Source organism: Cygnus olor, chromosome Z (assembly GCF_009769625.2).
Source record: "Cygnus olor isolate bCygOlo1 chromosome Z, bCygOlo1.pri.v2, whole genome shotgun sequence".
Taxonomy (NCBI): domain Eukaryota; kingdom Metazoa; phylum Chordata; class Aves; order Anseriformes; family Anatidae; genus Cygnus; species Cygnus olor.
This window is the reverse complement of record NC_049198.1, coordinates 16124256-16144476: the sequence shown is the minus strand read 5'-3', so window position 1 is coordinate 16144476 and position 20221 is coordinate 16124256. Positions and strand designations below refer to the sequence as shown.

The following is a 20221-nucleotide window of genomic DNA, read 5'->3' as shown; positions in this document are numbered from 1 at the left end:
TTTTGCACTGCTGACCTGCAAGATTAAAGGAGAGGTGATAATTCTCTGGAGATACCTAACCTACTGTCTAGTTCAAAAAAATTCATTGCTTCTTGATAGAAGATTCTGCATGTTTGGTTGTTTTAGGAGATATTTTTTTGTTGTTGTGAGTGGAGTGGACAGGAGTCAGGTGAGACTGACTGTGGTAAATAACAGTCATAGCATAAATGTTTCTAATAACTGAATTATACTGATAATATGGAACTTCTGAAGTGTCAGTTTTCTCTGTCTTGCATTATATTGTTCTGCTGAGTATTGCATAAAACTGTTGAAGCTATAATACAGTGTATAAGACATTTTAAAAATGAATACTTTCTTGAACAGGTAGTTTTTAAGGAGGTATGGAGAGTTTACAGTCGAAACAGAGGGGAAAGGCTGGAATAAGAAAGGAGCTGTGTGTGTTTTTATAGGGGTCTTTTACTCCTAGATCTGACTGCAGTTTCAGTATCTTCCACAATGAGCTCTAATAAAGAAACAGAAGTGGCAGTTAAGCTTGCAGAGAATTATATAGAAGGAACAAAAAAATCATGGTTATGAAGAACTAGTACAACCATGAAGAAACAAAATAAGCATTGTTAAACAGAGTGTTTTCAACAGAAGGTTGAAAAATAGAAACATTTTCAATTGTCAGCCCTCACAATTTGCTCAGTCAAGAGACAAGGACATTGTAAGGATTCGGGATAGCATCTTAGAGTGTCTCATTTCTTCTTGATTGAAAGCTGTATTATGAATATAGGTCATATGACTAGATAAAGTGTAAATGTTCTAACATGATCTGTGTGATCTTTTGGCTGTTATTTCAGATAGTGCTTAAATCACCCAAAGTTTTTCAAGCATTATTTCTCTCTTAAAATAGAAAGTTGGATTGTGATTTTGCTAGATCTGTTTTACATGCTTAGAAATCTGCGAGGATACTAAACAGTGAATGCTGGCAAAGAGTGCTTTATGTAGCAATTAATACAAAATGAAGAGATAGCCTTAGAAATGATTCTTTGGCTTTTCCTCATGAATATTAAAATGTGTTGTTTCAAATATTTGAATGGTACAGTTAATACTAGCACATCTGCCTAAATGCTACTGATGACATCCCTGTAATCTGGTAATTATCAAAGTAAAACCAAAGTAGTTCTAGTTGATAATTCCAGAGTTTTAGTGATGGTGATAAACAAAAATTTCAGCACAGGGGCTTTGGAGAACTTTTCTTTCTTTTAAGAAAAAAAAAAATGGGAAGGTGTGGGTCAGGTTCTTAACGGTTGCTTGGCACTGCACCTTAAATGTCTTTAAGTGCTAGGTGCTTCATGTTGCAGAAAGCATCTAGTGAAACTGGTGGGAAACCTAAGGAAACCTCTTTTGGGAAACAATGGTTGTTGTCTGCCTCCCTATTTCTTTGCCTGCCTATCCTTGCTTGTAAAGTCTGCACTTTTTTTTTTTCTTTTTTCTTTTTTTTTTTTTTTTTCCTTGCTACACCTACCCAAACCTTCTCTTTTCCCTTCATGGTGAGAAAAGTTGTGACTTGAGAAGGTACTACCCCAGAGTAAGACGTGAGTCCATTTTTCCTGTCTTTGCTGGCACTAAATTCTCTCGCTGTTTATAATTCAAATGTGGTTCTAGATTTCATCTCAATGTTTTATTTTCTCGGAGCAAGGAAATTCATGTACACCTGCACATGAAAATCTGTTCATCTACCTTTATGCTGCTTTTAAAACTGCCTATTCAGTACTACAGTACTCACTACGTTTTTATGCATGTAGTCTGTCATCATTTGTATCTTCTCAGGGCTCCCACAGCCCCCCCTCACCAAGGGCTGTCATTTCTTTTCCCTATCCCCCAGGCTTGTCCTGACATTCTGAAGAGCTTTGTGTTTTTAACAGACTCTCATCTGTCCCAGGTCCAAGAATGAAGACAATGCTCTTATTTTGTAGCTATTTGGTGTTCTCTGTGAATTTTTTCATTGTTTTGGTAGCTGTCCTTGTACAGACACTTCAGAATATATTAATTTCCTGAAAGAAGCAAGTCTGTCTTTGTCTCTTATACAGCACTAAAAGTACATAACCAGATACTGCAAGCCTGTTCTCAAGGCAAGTTACTGATATCAACATCCCGACTACATTGCCCTTACTGCATCTATAGCTAGAGCAGATATAGGGACCTATCTGTCCCAGGGGCTGACCCTAACCTGAGTTGGCTGATGAAAGAGAAATTGTGAAATGACACTCCCTCAACACTCACAGCAGGATAAAATTCTCTTGCCAAGAGGGCACTAAAAGGAGACTTGCTCTTTCCCTGGGGAAGACTCCAGCCCATCCCTCTCTCCCTAACCCTGGCACACTCCCTACCACTCTGTCACAGCTTGTACATTTGCCACAACGTAATTAAAGATTAATTAGGCAGAAGAGACGGACTGAAAGGGAGCAAGAATTGTGGCCATGTGGTCAGAGCACCTGCTAGGGAGTGACTGGAGATAATTTAAATCCCATGTGCTTTGTTCAGGATCTGTTCTTGAAAAAGAGCATTGGGAATCCAATCTTTCATTTAATTTTGTATTCCAAATTTTCATTTCAGAGTGACAATCTTACCCAGCAGGTGTCAAGTCATGTTTGTCCTGCACTGAAAATACTTGCCAGTCCTGTGATCAGAAGGAGAAGCGGCCCCAGCAGATGGGGAAAGTGCTAGTCCCCACCCCGAGGTGTGCATGGCACCCTCAGTAACCCCAGCAGCAGTGAGCACAAATTTGAAAATGAACATTTCTTCATTGGTGCGAAAGCAGAGGAGCGGCAGAGTATGAAGTGGTAGAGGCAGTGCCCTCCTCTTCCCTTCCCATGCAAGGCCCGTCATGTCCTGCAGGGCAGAGCCCCTCACAGACTGTCTGGCAGGGCTGCCTGGAGGGCCTGGGCTAGTGGTGCTGCTGGTGGGCTCTGTGACCAGAATCCGCCTTTTTCATGTACATCTTCATTTCTTGTTTTGAGTAGGTGGCCAGCCTGGGTGGAGACCATGACTCAGGCAGAGTCCATGAAGACCTGCAGGCTCAGGCTGGGGCGAGACCACCAGGGTAGGCAGCTCCGGCCTCCATGCAAGCAGACAATGCTGCCATTTGTGTGTTAGGCCCTGCTCCAGTCATTACATGAGAATTTCATCTAATGACAGTTTAATTAATAACAGGCCTTGGAGCAAAGACCAGGAAAAGGCTCTTGTGAACTTATATCCCTTTTACATAACTGCTGGCCCCTGAAATCCAGTTAACAAACAGGGACCGCTGGGCAGCCTCGCTGGCAGGGCTGACAGGGCATCCCCTGGGCATGGGATGCAGAGCAGAGCAGACGTGGCACAGCGGCTCTTCCTGCAGCTCACGACAGTGTCCGACCCACTGATCATTAACTTGGCTCCTGGGACAGACTGACGGCGGGGCTGTTCCCTGTCTGTCCTGCATGGAGCGAGTGTCATGGGACTGACTCTCCTGAAGAAGGGAGCTGGTTCTTAGCAGCACTAAAAGAAACCCTGAAACACTTGCATGGATTACAGTGGAGTCTGTCCAGGGTTGCTCAGCATGTCAGTCCTGTCAAAACTAATGCGAGATGTGCAGCAGCAGCCCTTCTGAGACATACTCTCTGGCACACCATGGCATTTGGATGTTTCCAAGGTAAGGTGCCAGCTAAACAATGTTAGTAGATATTTTATCTCTAATGCCTATGTGCAGAACCTGTCTCTTCCTTGGATCCATACCAGGTTCATATTAGCTATCATTCGATTATTACGTATCTCCTAAGCATTGTTTTCTCTAAAGGACTCATGTAGTAATCTATTCTAAACAATAATCTTTCATGGCCTTGAGAGAGTCAAACACTTTGTTATTGTCATTGTAAATATCCTCAAAACTATAGCGTTTTTACATAGTTCAGTTTTTAAATGACTTTTTTTTCTCTCATTCAGGGATGTCTAGATTTGATATCAGTCCAGGATTTTGGTATTTCATTTTATCTAAAGAAAAAATGGCAAAGGAGAAACATGGTAGTTTTTATTCCTTTAATTATGATTTTGTTACTTTAAATACAGAAGTGAATTTTTACCCCTGACATATAACTGTCTGAAGTAAAATAATCCTACCTATAATTTTAATATTTTAGCAATTCTTGGAGTAAAAATACACCTGTATGTACAGTTTTGCTCACCCATTACTCTTAAATGCCAGTAGCAACTGCATATGTTGTACATGTCAGCATTTTGCTTATATTTATATGCACGTAATTTGTCATCACTTTGTACCTCTTTAGGGCTTGGCAATGATTTCTGCGGTAGTCTCTTCCAGTTGCAGCGTCCCTTTCGAAAAGTGTTTTTCCTTCCTGAAGTTTCTTGGCAAAAGGCATAAGAAGGTGTAGAGGGAGAAGTGTTATTAAGTAAAGCAAAATGGCATTTCACTTTCAGAGAATATAGTGAAGCTTTGACACAATGTTAATTGTCCAATAACCCACAGCATGTTTGCATTATGTTGAAAAACTGCCAGACTTTTCCAGGAGGAAGTATTTTCATGTAATTTATGAAGGTATCAGTAAAATAACATTCAAATAAATAGAATCATTCCAAACTGGGAGAATTTGGAGAGGTCAATAATTATCTCATATCAGGACTTTGGCTGGGTGATGCTTTTGAAGATGTCTAATCCTTTTTATGACCATATTTAGAATTGTCATATAACTCAGAGACCCGAAGTAATTCCAAGTAGTGAAACATCAAGATACTGAGAAGAGCTGGGCTGAGTCATGTCCCCCTAGCATAGTTTCAAGACATCAGTTTCACCAGGGAAAAAAAAAATCTTTTGGAGAAGGAATAAAGTATGTGCTACTGTCACAGAGTCAATAACTTTGGTAAGCTAATTACTTGCCATAAGCAGCTGTATTTTTAGAGATGAACAGAATGATATTAGATCTGAGATTCCAATTTCCTGAACAGGCATCAGAGAATATTAATATAACCACAGAGGCAAAATTAGTATCTTCAATGTAAAACAATAAACAAGCAAGCTACCCCTTGTTTGTATGCTTTCTCTTTTCTGAACGGATTTTTCTCTTGCACTCTTTCCCATTTTTTCTTTCGACACATTCATTTTTTATTCATTCTATAAGACTATATTGCTAAATTGTATGCAACAGTCACTATCAACCTTATATAAAATACAGAAGCACTTGCCAGTAATAAATCTTGCATGTGCTTCTAAAGTGGATAAAGTGTTTGTATCTTGTGTTAGGTCCTCCCTGCAGCATTATTAAGTGGAACAGTTATTACAAGACAGTGCAACACAGTCTATATATATGGATGGCTGTTTATTAACCACAAGATGATAGTTTAACAGAAACACCTCCTAGTTGGTTTTGCTTAAACTGCAAGTGATCATGTTTCCTCAGAAACCCAGGAGTGATTTTTTTCTCAAAATGAAAAATACATAGTAATGATCTAATTCAGAAATCTCCCATATTATAAGAATATAAAGTAGTATTTGCTTAGAATGCATATCATGAATTTAACGAATCTGAAACTGTATTTGGAAAAAAAGAGTTATCACAGGTGTTTACTTACATTGAGATATTTAACCATTTGGGGAAGGTAATATACAAATATTTTACCAGTGAAATACTGTCAAATAAGTTGTAAGGTACAACTATAACATCAAGGTTAAATTATGACTACAGCAAAAGAGGGTCAGAATCTATCTTGTCTTACATCTTATACAGGGTCTATAGGAGACTTTGCTTACTTAACCTCAAAGCACTGAGTTTGACTAGCTCAAAAGGGGATTTGTAGCTTCTTTCTGCAACTCTTCCTCCAGTGTATTTTCCACCAGCCTAAAAACAGTGTAATCAGATTGTCCATGCTTTTGTTCTAATGCACATTTCAGCTGTGTGAATTTCATTTTACCCGTCTTCATGCTGTTTGAAGAAAATGTCACTGTTTTTCCCCCCTTCCTGATTTTGATGGGAATCTTGCACAACGGATTTTAAGTCATCTCTAAAACTGCTAGCAGAGCTCACAGACTGGAAGACAAGAGGAAGAGGAACAGTAAGGAGTAGAAGAAACTGAAGGCAGTGGCAGGCAGAAATGAACAGGTAGTCAGGGGATGACACCTCCAGCCCACAGCAGAGGAAGCTCTTGTAACCTCGGAACTCTTGCAACTAGTTGGACAGGGGAGATGGGTTTCAGAACATATGCATGCACTTTAGTAGGACAGCCAGCTTGCCTCTGGTTATTGGAGGAACAGCTGGGGCATGTACAGGAGCCTCATTCTCTGTTATTAGCTGTCCCCCAGCTCCTTTGACTGCCACAATAATTTTTGCCATGTTCTCCATGTTTTCTTACCTGTAACAATGACCAGCAAACAAACAGGGAGAAAAAAGCAAAGTGTTTTGGAAGATATGATCTAGAACTCAGATTGTTCTAAAAGCACAATTGCTTAAAATAAACAAACAAACAAACAAAAAAATAAACTTTCTTTCTTCCTCTTATTTTGTGTTTAACCCTGTCCCCTTCCAAAGATCTCAACCCCACCTGTCTCCCAGAAGACCCCAAACAAAACAAAATTGCACAGATCAATTTGATGGACAGTGCTAGAGCCCCAAGAGTCTGTATAGCCGAAAGGCAATTTTTAGCTTACAGAAATTTTGCATGTACACAGCCTCAGCTGTCTAACTGAATACTTCTGGTTATATACAGTTAGAGGGCAGTGGTACACACCTTAAACATTTCCTTTCTCACACAGATGTATATTATTTATTATGATATCAGAGACAATAAAAGAACAAGGTGGGATTTAGCAAATACTGTCACTTCAAATTATTTTTATATTCTGTATTACTAAGTTATAAAGCTTAAATGTACTGCTGTTCTCCCAGTTATTTCTGGATGTACATCAGAAAGTAAATACACGAAATCTTTAAATAAAGCTGCAAGAGGCACAAAATATGCTTTATTCTTTGGACTCACTGGGTGAAGTTTGATTCCAATACAAAATTTTTACAAGCACAAAATATTTCAGGATAACCTGGATAAACTGTCAAAAAAAAAAAAAAAAAAGCTTAATACTGCATCAGACAAAGAATAAATACAAGGATATGAGTCTCTACAATCATTTCTTCCTGAAGAATTAGAAATGCTACATTACTTTCTTAAATGGTGATATGGCCACAAGATAATAATTTTAAAATGTGAAAGAATTTAATGGGACTTATGCTACTAAAGGAAATGAGTTTCTGAACTTGTGCTCAAATGCTTGTATGGAGAGTAACTATGCCTTTTTTTTTCTGCAATATCTTTTTTCTGAATTATATTCCTCACAAGTGTTGTTTAAAATAATTTATTGGGTAGTATCATTCTACTTCTCCATGGGTAGGAGGACAGAAGTGAGGGATGGCTTTAACAAGGATTTTTTCCACGGATCATAGAGTCAAAGAGCTCCCCACAGCCAAACCGCTGGCATCTATCTAGGTAGAAGGGTGGCATTTGTTATTGCAGACCATGAGAAGGCAGTTGCTTTAGTTGGGGCTCTGTGCTCACAGACTGTTTGCAAAGTGATTTTGAGACTGCCATTTCCCCTGCCATAGAACACCTTATTTCCTGATTAGCTTGTGTCCTTACCCATGTGGCAATGGTCCACCCTCCAGATCTTAGTTATCCTCATCATCACTAAGGTAAAGAATAGCTGAGGTAATTGCACCACAGTATTTGGCCTTCCGATTTCTAAAACTCCAATTTGTGATGAGTTATTGTGTCCTTCTCAAATCACTTTTCAATGATGGTCACAATGATCACGATGCCAGCTCAACTGGCATTTTTTAGGAACCCTAATGTGAAGGGCAATATTCTGTACTCAGTAGAAGGTTTATGTTTTAGAACGTAAGTTTTATGTTCCTGCCTCTACAAGGGGTAAGTACTGATTACTTCACTGTAATCAGTATATATGAGATCAGATTTGAACTTGGGAAACTACTTGGAGTAGCTGCAATCTATCAGTGGGGTCTGCCATAGTCCTGTCCCCTCTCTTACACCAGCACATTGCTTAACACAGTCAATATGCTTTAATAAGCCACTTGAAGAGCTGTTCTTGCACGAAATTGTTTTTTTATGTTCACCTTATTTTTGGTTTCATTCCCTGAACCAGCTCACTTTTCTGTTTCCCTCTTTGTACGCTTAAAAATCTCCTGTTTCATATCCGTTTTCATTGATCTAATTTTGACCCTACACCACCATGCCAGAAACATGGCCTTAGGTATCACTAATGATTGTCAATCAAATATTTTTCTGAGAGGCAAGGATTTCAAAACTGCAGAGTTGCTTAAACTATAAGTTGTTTACCTGGACGTTCCTCTTACTTGGCCTTCTACCTTCTTAGAAGAGTGTCAGAGTGACATATAAACAATTGATCTTTTTTATGGAGTAACAAAAATGCCTTCTAAGGGAGAGCTTGAATTATTTGTTCTGATTAATTGTATGGATTTTTTTTTCCCAGCTGAAAATAATATTCTCTTTCATTGAGTAATATGGCTAATGCATTCATTCCAGAAATGGGAAAGTTTAACTGAGTTCCTTCCTCTTCAGGAGGCTTAGATCTTATACTTCTAAACTGAGTGCCATAAATACACTGCTCTCAGACGAGACCTTGTAAAGCTGTTTCTCTTTGTCTAAACCAAAAGTACAGTCATCGAGCAAGGGGGTGGAATCCTCTTGAGTGACTGTTCAAACAACAGAGCTGAAGGTTCATTGCTTCTCGCTTAATGTGCAGCTCAAATGCAAGCTCTGTTCCACTCAGGCAGGAATAAAACCAAACTTGACTTCTGCCAAATATCCTATCTAGAAGATGGAGGAATTTTCTGGGGCGAGGTGCTCTTGTTGAGGCCGTTTCATCTGCTTCAATGGATATGGGGAGGCAAAGATGTGAAACAAACAACATGTGGCCTTGTATGACACAAGGTAAAAGTGCATTTATTCTAAAGGGCAGTTTTATTACTTCTTTTTCCTAAAATGAATGTCCCAAAGTGAAACTTATTGTTTCAGGCTGAAAAGAACAACATTCTGTTAAATGGACCAGAACATCTCTCTTATTTCAGTAAGAAAGAGATGACAGAAATAAGTTTAGCTTAATCCAAACCAAACATGGTTTTCTTTTTTCTTTGATTCAACAGCAGAAGTCCCAGTCAACGGGACCTGTGAATGCTAAAGGCCTTTGACCTGTCATTTTTAGGAACATACATATCACATCTTCGTTATTTAAACACCTTTGTGAGAACAGCTATCAAATCCTGTATTGCTTGAAAGCTGTTCACTCTAATCATATCTTTAACCAATTATATTACTTTATCCATGATTTGTGTGGGAATTATGTAACATGATGTTGTGTCTATTTCTTGATTGTGTAAACAGAAGAAAAGAAATTTCTGGATCAAATGTAAATAGAATCATAGAATGGTTTGGGTTGGAAGAGACCTTATAGATCATCTAATTCCGCCCCCCACCCGCCATGGGCAGGGACACCTAATGTATGTACAAGATATAATACCTTTATTATACAAGTATCATGCAATACTTGTACAAGATATTAATGTACATGCAAAATTATCATGGCTGCATACTGACATCATCCAATAAAAGTCTTGCTGAATATTTTTGAAAACAAGCAAGTATAAGCAATGGGATGATAGCCAAATTGTAAGGGATTTGTAAATGTCTCCATGAATAATTTTTCCTACTATTTACCCAGCTCTTCTCTTGTGACTGACTTTACCGAAATGCTTAAATCAGTGTTGAGTATTTTAGGAGTCTACCCAGCTGCATTTCTCTTTTAGCATTCTCTTGTCAGTGTGAAATACTGTGCCAAGAACTATATCTGTATAGTTTACAGAATTTAGATAATTATGTAGGAAGACCAAAAATTAATTTAATAAAAAAAAATAAAAATAGGGTTTATAAGTATAGAACTGTCAGTAGCTACATAAAAAATCACCAAGACACAACAACTAAGATTAATCTTCTTACGTAACATTTTAACACTGCTTTGCACAACAAAACATTATAGAGAATCACTATAGAACTGAAATAGCATAACAGTTATGATGGATGTATTAATCTTTCATTTAGGGGAACTGCAAATGTTTAAAGAAAAGGTCATTGAAACACTAACTAATTATTTTTACTAGTAATTTCTTTCCAGCCTTGAAATGTTTCCAAATATTTAAGTGTTGGCCTCATGGTTTTCACCACTTTGGAAGAAAAGAAGGAAAGCATTAAACACAAAATGCTGTACAAAAATATGTAATAATTGATGTTGCCACCTAGAAATCAGTAACAATGACCTAGTTTTATTTGTGGCTGTTTTTCTATACTAATCCTGTAAAGCAATGATGTTGTTGATTGATTTAGTCTATTTACACAAGTACATATTTTATGTTGTGAATGTTAGAAGAAATTGGTTTCATAATACAAAAGGTATAGTATAAACACACTGTAAAACTTGTAAAAAAACTTATCAGACAACTGATCTACATTTGATAATATACTGAATTGCTGATTATAGATGTTAGATTGGGCAAAATAAATACAAAGTTCAACCAAAACAGATGGGGCTCCAGCAGGTTTTGTAAAATGGGCTACTTCACTGCTGGCAGCCTGGACCTCATTTCAGAGCAAGAGAAAAGCAGAATTGAGGCAGAATTGGAAAGAAAAAGAGGTTAAATGTAAGATCTGAAAAACACAGTCCAGAAACCTTTATTTTTATTTTTATTTTTTTGTATTTGTTTCATCATTAATTTTGTGGTTTTGGAGTAATAAGGCATCTCTCTGGGCTATGGTAGAGGAATTGTGCAAGAGGGCATCTTTATCTTACTTTTAGTATGTAACCTTGGTCTTGTTGCATGTTTTGTATATAAGAGAAGGAAATGAGAAGAAAATAGCATTGTGAAAGCTCAAGCCCTTACATCATTATAGTCATTGCTTCATTAGTGGGGTTATCCCTCTTTCCTTACAAAATCATTTATTAATTTTTTTCAATAAAGGCAGTGGATTAATTTGGTATCGTTTTCAAGCAAATATGGCATTCAGGGAGACGTGTTTTTAGTGTTTATCTGAATAAAACTATTAGAAATATTGAGAAATAATATTATTAGAATGATATTATTAGACTAGGTAGAGCTTCACCAAGCTTACAGAAAATGCCACTTGTTGTATATGCATACACAGGTTTTAAATATCAGAATAAGAACGGATGTGAGTTAACTAAGAGCTGTGTTTAAAAACTAATTAATTGCTTCATTTTAATTCATTACTTGTCTTGCTTGCATCAATGGGACTACTCATGCTGAAAGCCTAGATGTGATTTGTAAAAGCAAGATCTAACTGAATTCACAATTTCTGCAATGAAGGCTTAGCCTTCAATATTAGTTGTTAATACAGATGGCCTTTTTTGTTTTAAATGAGAAGCGAGAATACTGACATGATCTCCTTTTAAAAAATCAAGTTAAGTACTTAACTATGTCTTTTCTTCCCACTAAAAGCAATCTTGCTCCTTTTCTCCCAGTTATTTATGGACGTTTTTTCATTAACACCTTTATTTTTTCCTCCCCTCCCTCTCCCGGTCCCCCACCCTCAACAACTGTAGATTCACCTCTGAGGGATCTTTTCCTTGTAAGCACTACAGGCTTTGCTTTGCATTTGATTTATCTATCTTTGAGGGTGCATCAGGTGTTCTTTCATTGCCACTTTTCCTGTTTCATTAATTTCCTATCTTGTAGACAGGCAGCAGTCTAACCACTGGATATCAGAAGCTGGTCTTCTGCTGAAAATAATTGTGAAATTAGCACATGTTTTTAGAAGGAAAGACACGTACTTGATATGTGACAAGCATGTTTTTGTACTTAAACTGTACAAACTGCCTCAAATACATAAAAGAGAAATGATTTGTTTTTCCAAATACTCTGGTGGGTTTAATTTATAGCTCCACAATCTTTTTGCCTAAGGATTTTTTAATTGTTCTAGTCTCGTTGGGAAATAGGAAAGACTGCAGATTTTTTTTTCTAGTTTAGATTATGGCATTATTTAGTTTTTAGTAGTGGCTTCTTCATTCTGGTACTGTTGGCTCCTACTGTACCTCAGGGTTAAAGTAACAGAAACCACGGAACAGACTGACTTGTAATAATCACGAACATGGCTTGCAAACAAATGATCTTGGTAAGTACCAAAAGATATGGTCAATGGGATTAATACTGTACACTTTTGGCTGGGTTTCCTGTGAGCTGAAGAAATAGACAAAACCCCACACAATGTACTCATGTACTCTCTTGTACAAGTTTAATGTTAAATACAATACTTGAGCTACTATTTATAAAAAGAAAAAAAAAGAAAAAAAAAAGAAAAAGAAAATACCTACTCTGGCTCCTGCCAGGTTATAGTGCCATTGTACCAGAGGGGAAACAGCCAGGGAAGATGGCCTATAAACAGATAAAAAAGAAACCCCCCTTTTTCTGGCCAATGGGGCTCTGTACATGAGACTATGGGAAAGTGACTAAAGAAGACAAGCATGCAGAATTTTAAAGTTAGGCTGTTGTATGGAAGCTTGGGATGCTTTTGGTAAAAGATGCATACACTCATTAATTATTGTAAATGTCACTGTCTTTTATGTTTAGTTCCTTAAGATTAAAGAGTGCTTTGGTTTAAGAAGACTGACTGAACATTCATTAACCCCTGGTCCTGATCTTCTGAAGGGAACAAATTCAGGCACCCAAATCTAATTACATCTCTGGGGTTCAACACAGTTGGTTGTGCAGCAGTAGCTGAACAAACGCTAAATGAGTTCGCATGGGTACAGGAAGCAGTGTAAGTAGCAGCAGCATAAAACTCTGCATGTGCTAATTTTCCCTTTCTTTGCTTCTCATTTAGAGTTAGGTCAGAGATCAAAACAGTACACCACAGCTTGCAGTATAAATGTGATGCAGTCTTCTGGTGGAATTAGTCTTTTGTTTCTAAGGTCTAATCTTGCAAGGTGCTGAGTGCTTCCCACCCTATCAGTTTCAGCTGAACTGAGAGTACTTGGCAGTTCCTTTAAGTTTGGGTTACAAATTCTTAGTTAACGGCAAGCACAGGTTGGTGGCAATTGAGGTTGTTATAGCAAGAAAGCATCAGTACCTGATAACAGATGGTGACATGGTGAATCATTTTTACTGTTGCAGAAAATGGACTATATGGAATATTTTTAGCAAGATAAGTATTTTACAGTTTGAGTACTTTCTGGCATGACAATTTGCAATTAAGAAATTGCAATCTGGATATAGGCAACAAAGTGTTTTTTTTAACTATGCATTTGCTCAGCAATTGAGAAATTTGCCAGGTAGCAGGTTCAGCTGTGGTAAATTACACCAGTGATGCTATGGATTTTAGAAATAGTCTGTGCACCCTTGAGCCATTCAATAAACATTATCGTCTGTGACTAAATGTGGATTGGGAGAGACATGCTTACATGCTGCCTGCTCAGTGAGTGAAGGCATTAAAGCTCTTGGGAATTTAGAATACATGTGATGCTGGAAAGTGAGCACAGCACACAGCCAAGTGAAAAATGGATCTCAAATTCTGCCTCTCCCCTGGGCTTAGGCGCTTATCTGCACTTGAGATAGGCCTCTTGGTTCTGATTTGGAAGCCATTTCTTATGCTCACGCAGGATGACGTACCTTCAGGACTGATCACTGTTTGAGCTCAGGGTGTAACTCTGATAACAGTTAATTGTGGAGACAATATTGTCAGCCTATGAATATAAATTCACAGCTCTTATCTCCTAGAGCAATAGTCTAGCTACTGGGCTGCAGAGTAATTGAGAGGAAGGCCCCGGCTACTTGCCTTACAGAGCACTGCCAGTGTGCAACCAAACGTGCCCATGATTCACAGAAACAACGATGATGCTGGCAAGAGGCAACTCACTTCAGGAGCTGGTGGGAGGCAGAGGGTTCCCCTTCTGGATTTGCTTGTGATTGACTTCAGAAAGTCTTGGATAAAAGTTTTGGAAATATTCCCACTTGCATCTCTTCAAAAACTCCATTTCTGTGGACAAAATTCCATTATACCCCTCTTCTTTGAGCTGCTCTTGAAGTGACCTGCTAAAAGCGAGATGGAAGAGATGAACTCAATGGATATGATAGATATCAAGAGTTGAAAAGAGAGAGTAATGATGCTTATTAATGGTGTAAGAGTTAATGAGGAAAGGAAAAAGAAACAGGAGAAATGAGGGTGGCATGCAGCGACTTAAAGATGAGATGACATTAGTGAAGGAGAAAAAACATGTTGAAAACATCATTAGAAAATGCAATGCTAGGAATTACAGTAAACTGTAGTGTTATTTGGGACTCTGATTGCATTATTTATTGAACATTACTGAGGCCATTTATCATGCCAGCAGCCATAGTTTTAGCTATTGTGGGCCTCAGTGACGTCTGGAAGGATGAGTACTCCCATCTTTGATGGAAAGCTAGAGGCCTCTGTCAGCAATTCCCACATCTGTGTATAAAACCCACACATCCTTTGGTTTTGTTTGAGGTAACTCTTGCGCTCTTTAACAGGAGATTTAAATAAATAAATAAATCACTTCACTTAAATAAATAAATACAATCACATTGGAAATTTCAACATGGATTTAAAAAATAAGCCTCGATCCTCTGGTACATCACTTCAGTGCTTCCTCCCCTCCTCCGCTATTACTCTACAATAGCAAATAGAATACATATCAATAAAATATGCTAGCTGAAGGTTTCTCTCTTCTAGGCTAGATGAGAAGGCTTAAAATCACTTTCAAAAGCTTATGGTGAACTGGACATGTGATAGTTTAAGGTATTGTTTCATAGTGTAATGTAATTAAGTCACTACTTCAGTTTTTATCACACAAAAATATTTAATGTTTTTATGTATCATACCAGTATTTTAAGTCATGTTGTTAATTCCATTTTAACTGGCATTCTTTTTTAAAAAGCTATAGCTTTTTATCAATGGACCTGTGCTAACCCACTCCAAACATCAGTTAAAATGTTTTATTCACAGTAAAATTCAATAAATTATGATGCGTATGATGCACTACTGTGTTTTTAATCCAAACCATGTCATGCTTAGAGTGCTGACCCAAGAAACCAATCTGTTACTAACCATTTAACAATACCAGAGTGATTTGTATGGCTTTATATTGTTTTGAGCTGCTTTGGATACCTGTGGACTGTGGCTACCTAGTTTGGCAGTGACTACTTGGATGAACAGCTGAGGGCATTGTTGTAGAAGTCAGCTGACTTGACAGATTTCAAAGACTAGAACAGGCTTAAAGACAATTAACTGACAACTCAGCATTTCCTTGATCTATCTTACATCAGAATTCTAGATTGAAACTGCCAATATTAGAATTATGGTGAAAATTACACCAAAGTTTGAAGCAAAACATTATTTTTTATGCTCTACATCACTTCATTGGGAACAATGAAGTGCTGCTTCTACATATCTCACAACTGAGCACCTGTGTTTTTGGAATTTAATGCCACAGTACCATTTTAAAATGACTGTGTCATTTTAAGAAAGCTAACTGAAGGATAGTATTGTGTTTTCCTGCTGTAAGAGTTGAATAGTATTGATCCTTTATGTGTTCCACCTCCAGGAACTCAACATCTATAGAAGTCAGCAGGCTTTGCCATATTGGTGACTGTCTTGAAATTGGAGAAAAAGCTCAGATTTAGTTTTGTTTTGTACTAGAGTTTTGGCTGGTGCATGTAAAAGTGAGAACTTTTTCTTTGTTTCAGAGGGCTGATGGTGGTTTTATATTTTGGAGGATTTTGGATTCTTTTCAGTGTCCCTGCCCTTTTGAACTCTCCCATATTACAAAGACAGCATGGATGCTAAATAGTTACATTGCTCTGCATATTGCATACAATGACAAATCCTCATATTTTAATTGTTCTTAAGACTTAAAATATATGTTTAAATGTAAGAGGAACATTTTTAGAAAACAAATAAATAAAGAAAATACTTTGTGACAGAAAAGTGTGCTTTAATGCTAACTGGTACATTTCTAACAATTTTATTAATGGATGGAAAGGTGTGTTTTTTCCCCACATAAACTGAAAAAAACATCTGCTTAGTCTAAAGCAGACAGAGCCCATCAATGAGCAGAAATTGGCCGAACTGTGCATTTCCTCAATAACTTTTTCAGTCAGTGCTCACACATTATTTCAACACTTTCATTATTTGGTTTCTATCTCTCCCTGTATTCTTCCCATTATATTTTGAAACAATCTTCTCACATAGACCTTCCAGTCATGTAAATCCTCAGATTTCAATTTCTTTTCTCCCATTTTACACCACTATAAATATTATCAGGTTAAGTTTCTGGGAATACAAATATAAAACTTACTTACATTTCTTTTATTTAATTGAGGTAATCAGTTCTGTACAACCTACTGAGCTGAGCTGAACTTGAGATAGACCTGAAAATGACAAGAACTGATTTTCGAGTCTTGAAAAAGCAATTAGACATACATCAAATTCCCTTAAGCCAAAATCATTATTTCCAAGACCGACTGTCCTATCATTCATGAAATTACTTGTAAAACTCTTCGGAAAGTTTCTTCAAGGGAGTAGTATAATCTACATCATTATAGAGATTACAGCACACATACAGACATTGTTGCAGTACAATTTAGGTTACATGGATGTCAGCACCTTGTCAACCTTTACAAATTTAAGAATCATACATACAATCACAGAATGGTTTGGGTTGGAAGGGACCTTAAAGACCATCAGGTTACGACCCCCACCAGGGACACCTCCCACCAGAGCAGGTTGTCCAAAGCCCCATCCAGCCTGGCCCTGAACACTTCCAGCAATGGGGCATCCACAGCTTCTCTGGGTAACCTATTTTATCTGTTATATATATATACATATATATCTATATATCCATATATATATATATATGGATCAATTCTAACTGTAAAGATTCACCTAGATTTTCCAACCTATTTTCATTTTTTTTTTTTTTTAATCAATAGAATGAACTCACTATATATCTAGCTTCTCCTCAGTAAAAGACACCATTCCTGCTACAACAGTATTGGAGTCGTCAGATAAATCAAAGGCCAAAGTGGCCAAGAATCTAGAAATTTAAAAGCCACTCACAACAAATAATAATAAATGCTTAACCTACCATATTTCCAGACTTCTCATTCTATTCAGCTGATGCTGTGAAATCAGCCAACAACCATATTAGTTTTCCTCAAGACTGGAGTATTTTTTTGTGGATGGTTTTTTAATTCACTGTTACCGAGTCTATGGGAAGTCTGACACTTAAAAAGGCAGTCAGGAATTGTGTTAATTGACATGACACTGAGAATAACCCTGTGGTCAGAATCAGCTGTAAGACAAACTGCCAGCATAAATTCCCTGTAAATATCTTTATCTCTAATATCTCTATCTTAACATAGACCTTCTTCTGCAAGGTTTGGGACCAAAAACCCACCAGAATAAATCAAGATCTGATTACATCATCCAATTATGATGAAGTGGAAGGCAGCAAAGATGGCTGCTGATGCCACCTTGCCATCGAAACCAGAATGGGCACCCATAGCAAGCAGGTAAAAGCAAAAAGCTGAAACTGCAATATCCAAGGAACTCTATAAAAGCATTGCTCGTTGACCATGCTGGCTTAACTTGATAGAATGGCAATGCCTTAGTGCATTATAGCGACAAGTTCTGTATCCTACCCTGGAAAAGTCATGCTGGAGTAAAAGAGAATTTACTGAACAGCATTGAAAAGTAGTCTGGAAATCTCCTTTCAAAGATAAATTATTTTCTTAGAGGTGGAGAGTTATATAACATGATCAATTTTTGTTTTCTTTAAACACTAGCTGGTTTTTATTACAGTTTCCCTTCTACTTCCTCCATTAGACAAGAAATCTTGTCCAGATAGGAGCAAATATAGAATCCTTTTTTCCTCATTTTAGCCATTTCCACCTAAGAACGAATAACCAAATAATGACTGGGTTTTCCTCCTGTCCTTGAAATCAACAATACCTGATTAATACAAACTCGCCTAATGAAGACACCACTAGAAAAACTGTGTTCAGTAATGGACAATCGATGGGTGCTGTTGAGAGGTAGGTGAATACACAGAAATTGAATTTTATGAATATTATTTTGAGCTTTGTCATCAGATCTGTTTCCACTGCCTTCACACCCATTTATGGGTAGGATTGAGCCTGCACTTTGGCCGGTGAGGAAGGCTGGGTTTTACAGCACTGCCCATCCCTTCCGCCTGTATGTATGGCTGCTGCCAGCTGTGCGGCCTCGGGGCGGGCGGCTGGACGCTGCATCCACACCCCTGGGGCCCTGGGGCCCGTGAGGCGAGAGATGATAGGAGACCGGGAGGGGTTTCGGGTCACGGTGCCCAGCGCCGGGTGCCACACGCGGTCGCTCCCTTCCCGCTCCTCCCATGGCAGCGGGGCCAGGCCTCCACGTCCCGCCGCCCGGGCCGGGGGAGCCTCCCCCCGTCCCCTGGCACGGCGGGCGAGCACGCCCCGCTGCCCCGGCACCGCACGGCCTGCGAACCGCCCTGCTGGGGCTGGGGCCGGGTGGGGAGGCGAGAGCCGGCTGCCGACGGCTTCGTGGAGCCCCGGGGCGGCCTCGCGGCACCCGCCCCTTCCTTCCCCCCGCGCCGCCTCCGCCGGGGGAGCCGGCGGGGCCCGTACGTGCTGGGCCGGGAGCGAGGGGAGGCTTTGCGGAGCGGCACGGCCGCAGCAGCGCGAGCCTAGCCGCGCCGCCAGGGACCGGGTGCGGGAGAGGCAGGGATGTGAGCCTTGGCGGCGGCCCCCCCCCCCCCCCCCCAGTACCCCCAAATCCCCAATCCCCCTCTTTTTTTTTTTTTTCTTTTTTTTTTTTAATCCGAAAAGCAACCACAAGAAGAAAAAAAAAAAAAAAAACCACCCCCCTAAAGAAAAAAAAAAAAGAGGGCGTGGGGGGGTGGGGGGATCCCGTGTCGCCGCCGCCACCCTCCGCTGGATCTATTGTCAGGGAAGGAGGAAATTGGCAGCCGGCGGCAGCGGCGGCACATCTGGGCGGGCACATCTGGGCATGCAACATCGGCTCCCGCCCGCCGCCGCCGTCCTCCAGCCGGCCGAGCGGATCCCTCCGGGGCCCCCGCGGGGCGGCTCCTGCTCGCCAGCCCCGGGGCCCATCTTTCGGGCTGAATTATTAAACCTGGCAGCGCGGGGGGGCGGGGTGGGCTGGAAATAAAGGCTGGTGGTTTTTTTTGTTTTTTTTTTTCCTTCTCTCTTTTTTTTTTTTTTTCCTTTCACCCGGGATCTATTTCATGGGGATGTGTTCAAGGCAAGAGCGGATTCAGAAGGATATTGACGTTGTGATCCAAAAGTGCAAGGCGGAGAAGGACTGCCTGTTTGCAGGTGAGTTACCCCCACCCGGGCGCCAGCCAGGTCGGTGGCGGGGAGCCTGCCGCGGAGCCCGGTGCCCTTCGCTGCCGTTCCCTGCAGCTGGGCCGCCGCGGAGCCCCCTTCCTCCTCCTCTTCCTCCTCCTCCTCTTCCTCCTCCTCCTCCTCCTCCACCTCCTCCTCCTCCTCCTCCCCCTCCTCCTTCTCCTCCTCCTCCTCCTCCTCCTCCTCCTCCTCCTCCTCTCCTTCCGAGGGCATGTGAGGGCAGAGGAGGCCAGGAGCCGGCTGGGAAAGGGGGGGCATCCCGAGCTGGGGAGCGTGTGCGTGCGGCTGTGCCCCCCCTCTCCCGCCGCCTGGCGCAGAGCCCCCGTGCTTTCCCTCCGTGGATGTTCTACCCATTTTTTTAAGTGGGGGGTGGTCGCAGGGGGTGGCCGAAGCCTCGTTCCCCCCCCCCAAACCCGCCTGCAGGGCGGGTCCCCTCCCGTGCACGGCGGCGGGCGCTCCGGCACGGCGGGCGGCTGCCTGTTGCCGATGCCGGCGATGGAAATTCCTCGCCGTTGTTGCCATAGCACCGGGCACTTGTTGCAGAGGGCCGGGGGACTTGGTGCATTTCCCCCCGGTTCCCGCAGAAATTCACCCCCCAGTCCCGTTCCTAGCTCCCCGCGTCGGTGTCAGAGCGCCGGGCAGTGAAACCGCGGCGATTTCGGCCAAAATGAGGAGCGAGTGGGATGCCAAGTTGTCATAACACAGCGCTT

The 20221-nt window shown here is 40.3% G+C and overlaps 1 protein-coding gene and 1 long non-coding RNA gene across 5 annotated transcripts in view; one reads left to right on the top strand and one right to left on the bottom strand.

Annotated features, from left to right (window-relative positions):
• Window positions 1–11290: 11290 nt before the first annotated feature.
• On the bottom strand, window positions 11291–20221 carry LOC121061644. Of its 2 annotated transcripts, none has more exons than XR_005815196.1 (3): window positions 19862–20221; window positions 16446–16514; window positions 11291–14156 (listed from the first exon to the last, which is right to left on the bottom strand). It is a non-coding gene; the product is annotated as an uncharacterized LOC121061644 (long non-coding RNA). The 2 variants fall into 2 exon arrangements; XR_005815195.1 differs by lacking the exon at window positions 19862–20221 and adding an exon at window positions 17231–17651.
• PARP8 (poly(ADP-ribose) polymerase family member 8) overlaps window positions 17209–20221 on the top strand; it is a 116283-nt gene continuing 113270 nt past the window's right edge. Inside the window, exons 1-3 of one of the 3 annotated variants that reach the window (XM_040540786.1) lie at window positions 17209–17657; window positions 18027–18179; window positions 19408–19481. In XM_040540786.1, coding sequence (XP_040396720.1) covers window positions 18163–18179; window positions 19408–19481 — 91 coding nt within the window. In that variant the 5' untranslated portion in view covers window positions 17209–17657; window positions 18027–18162. Of the gene's footprint in view, window positions 17658–18026; window positions 18180–18777; window positions 19482–20221 lie in introns of those variants that run through there. The other 2 variants (XM_040540785.1, XM_040540787.1) reach the window with 2 other exon arrangements.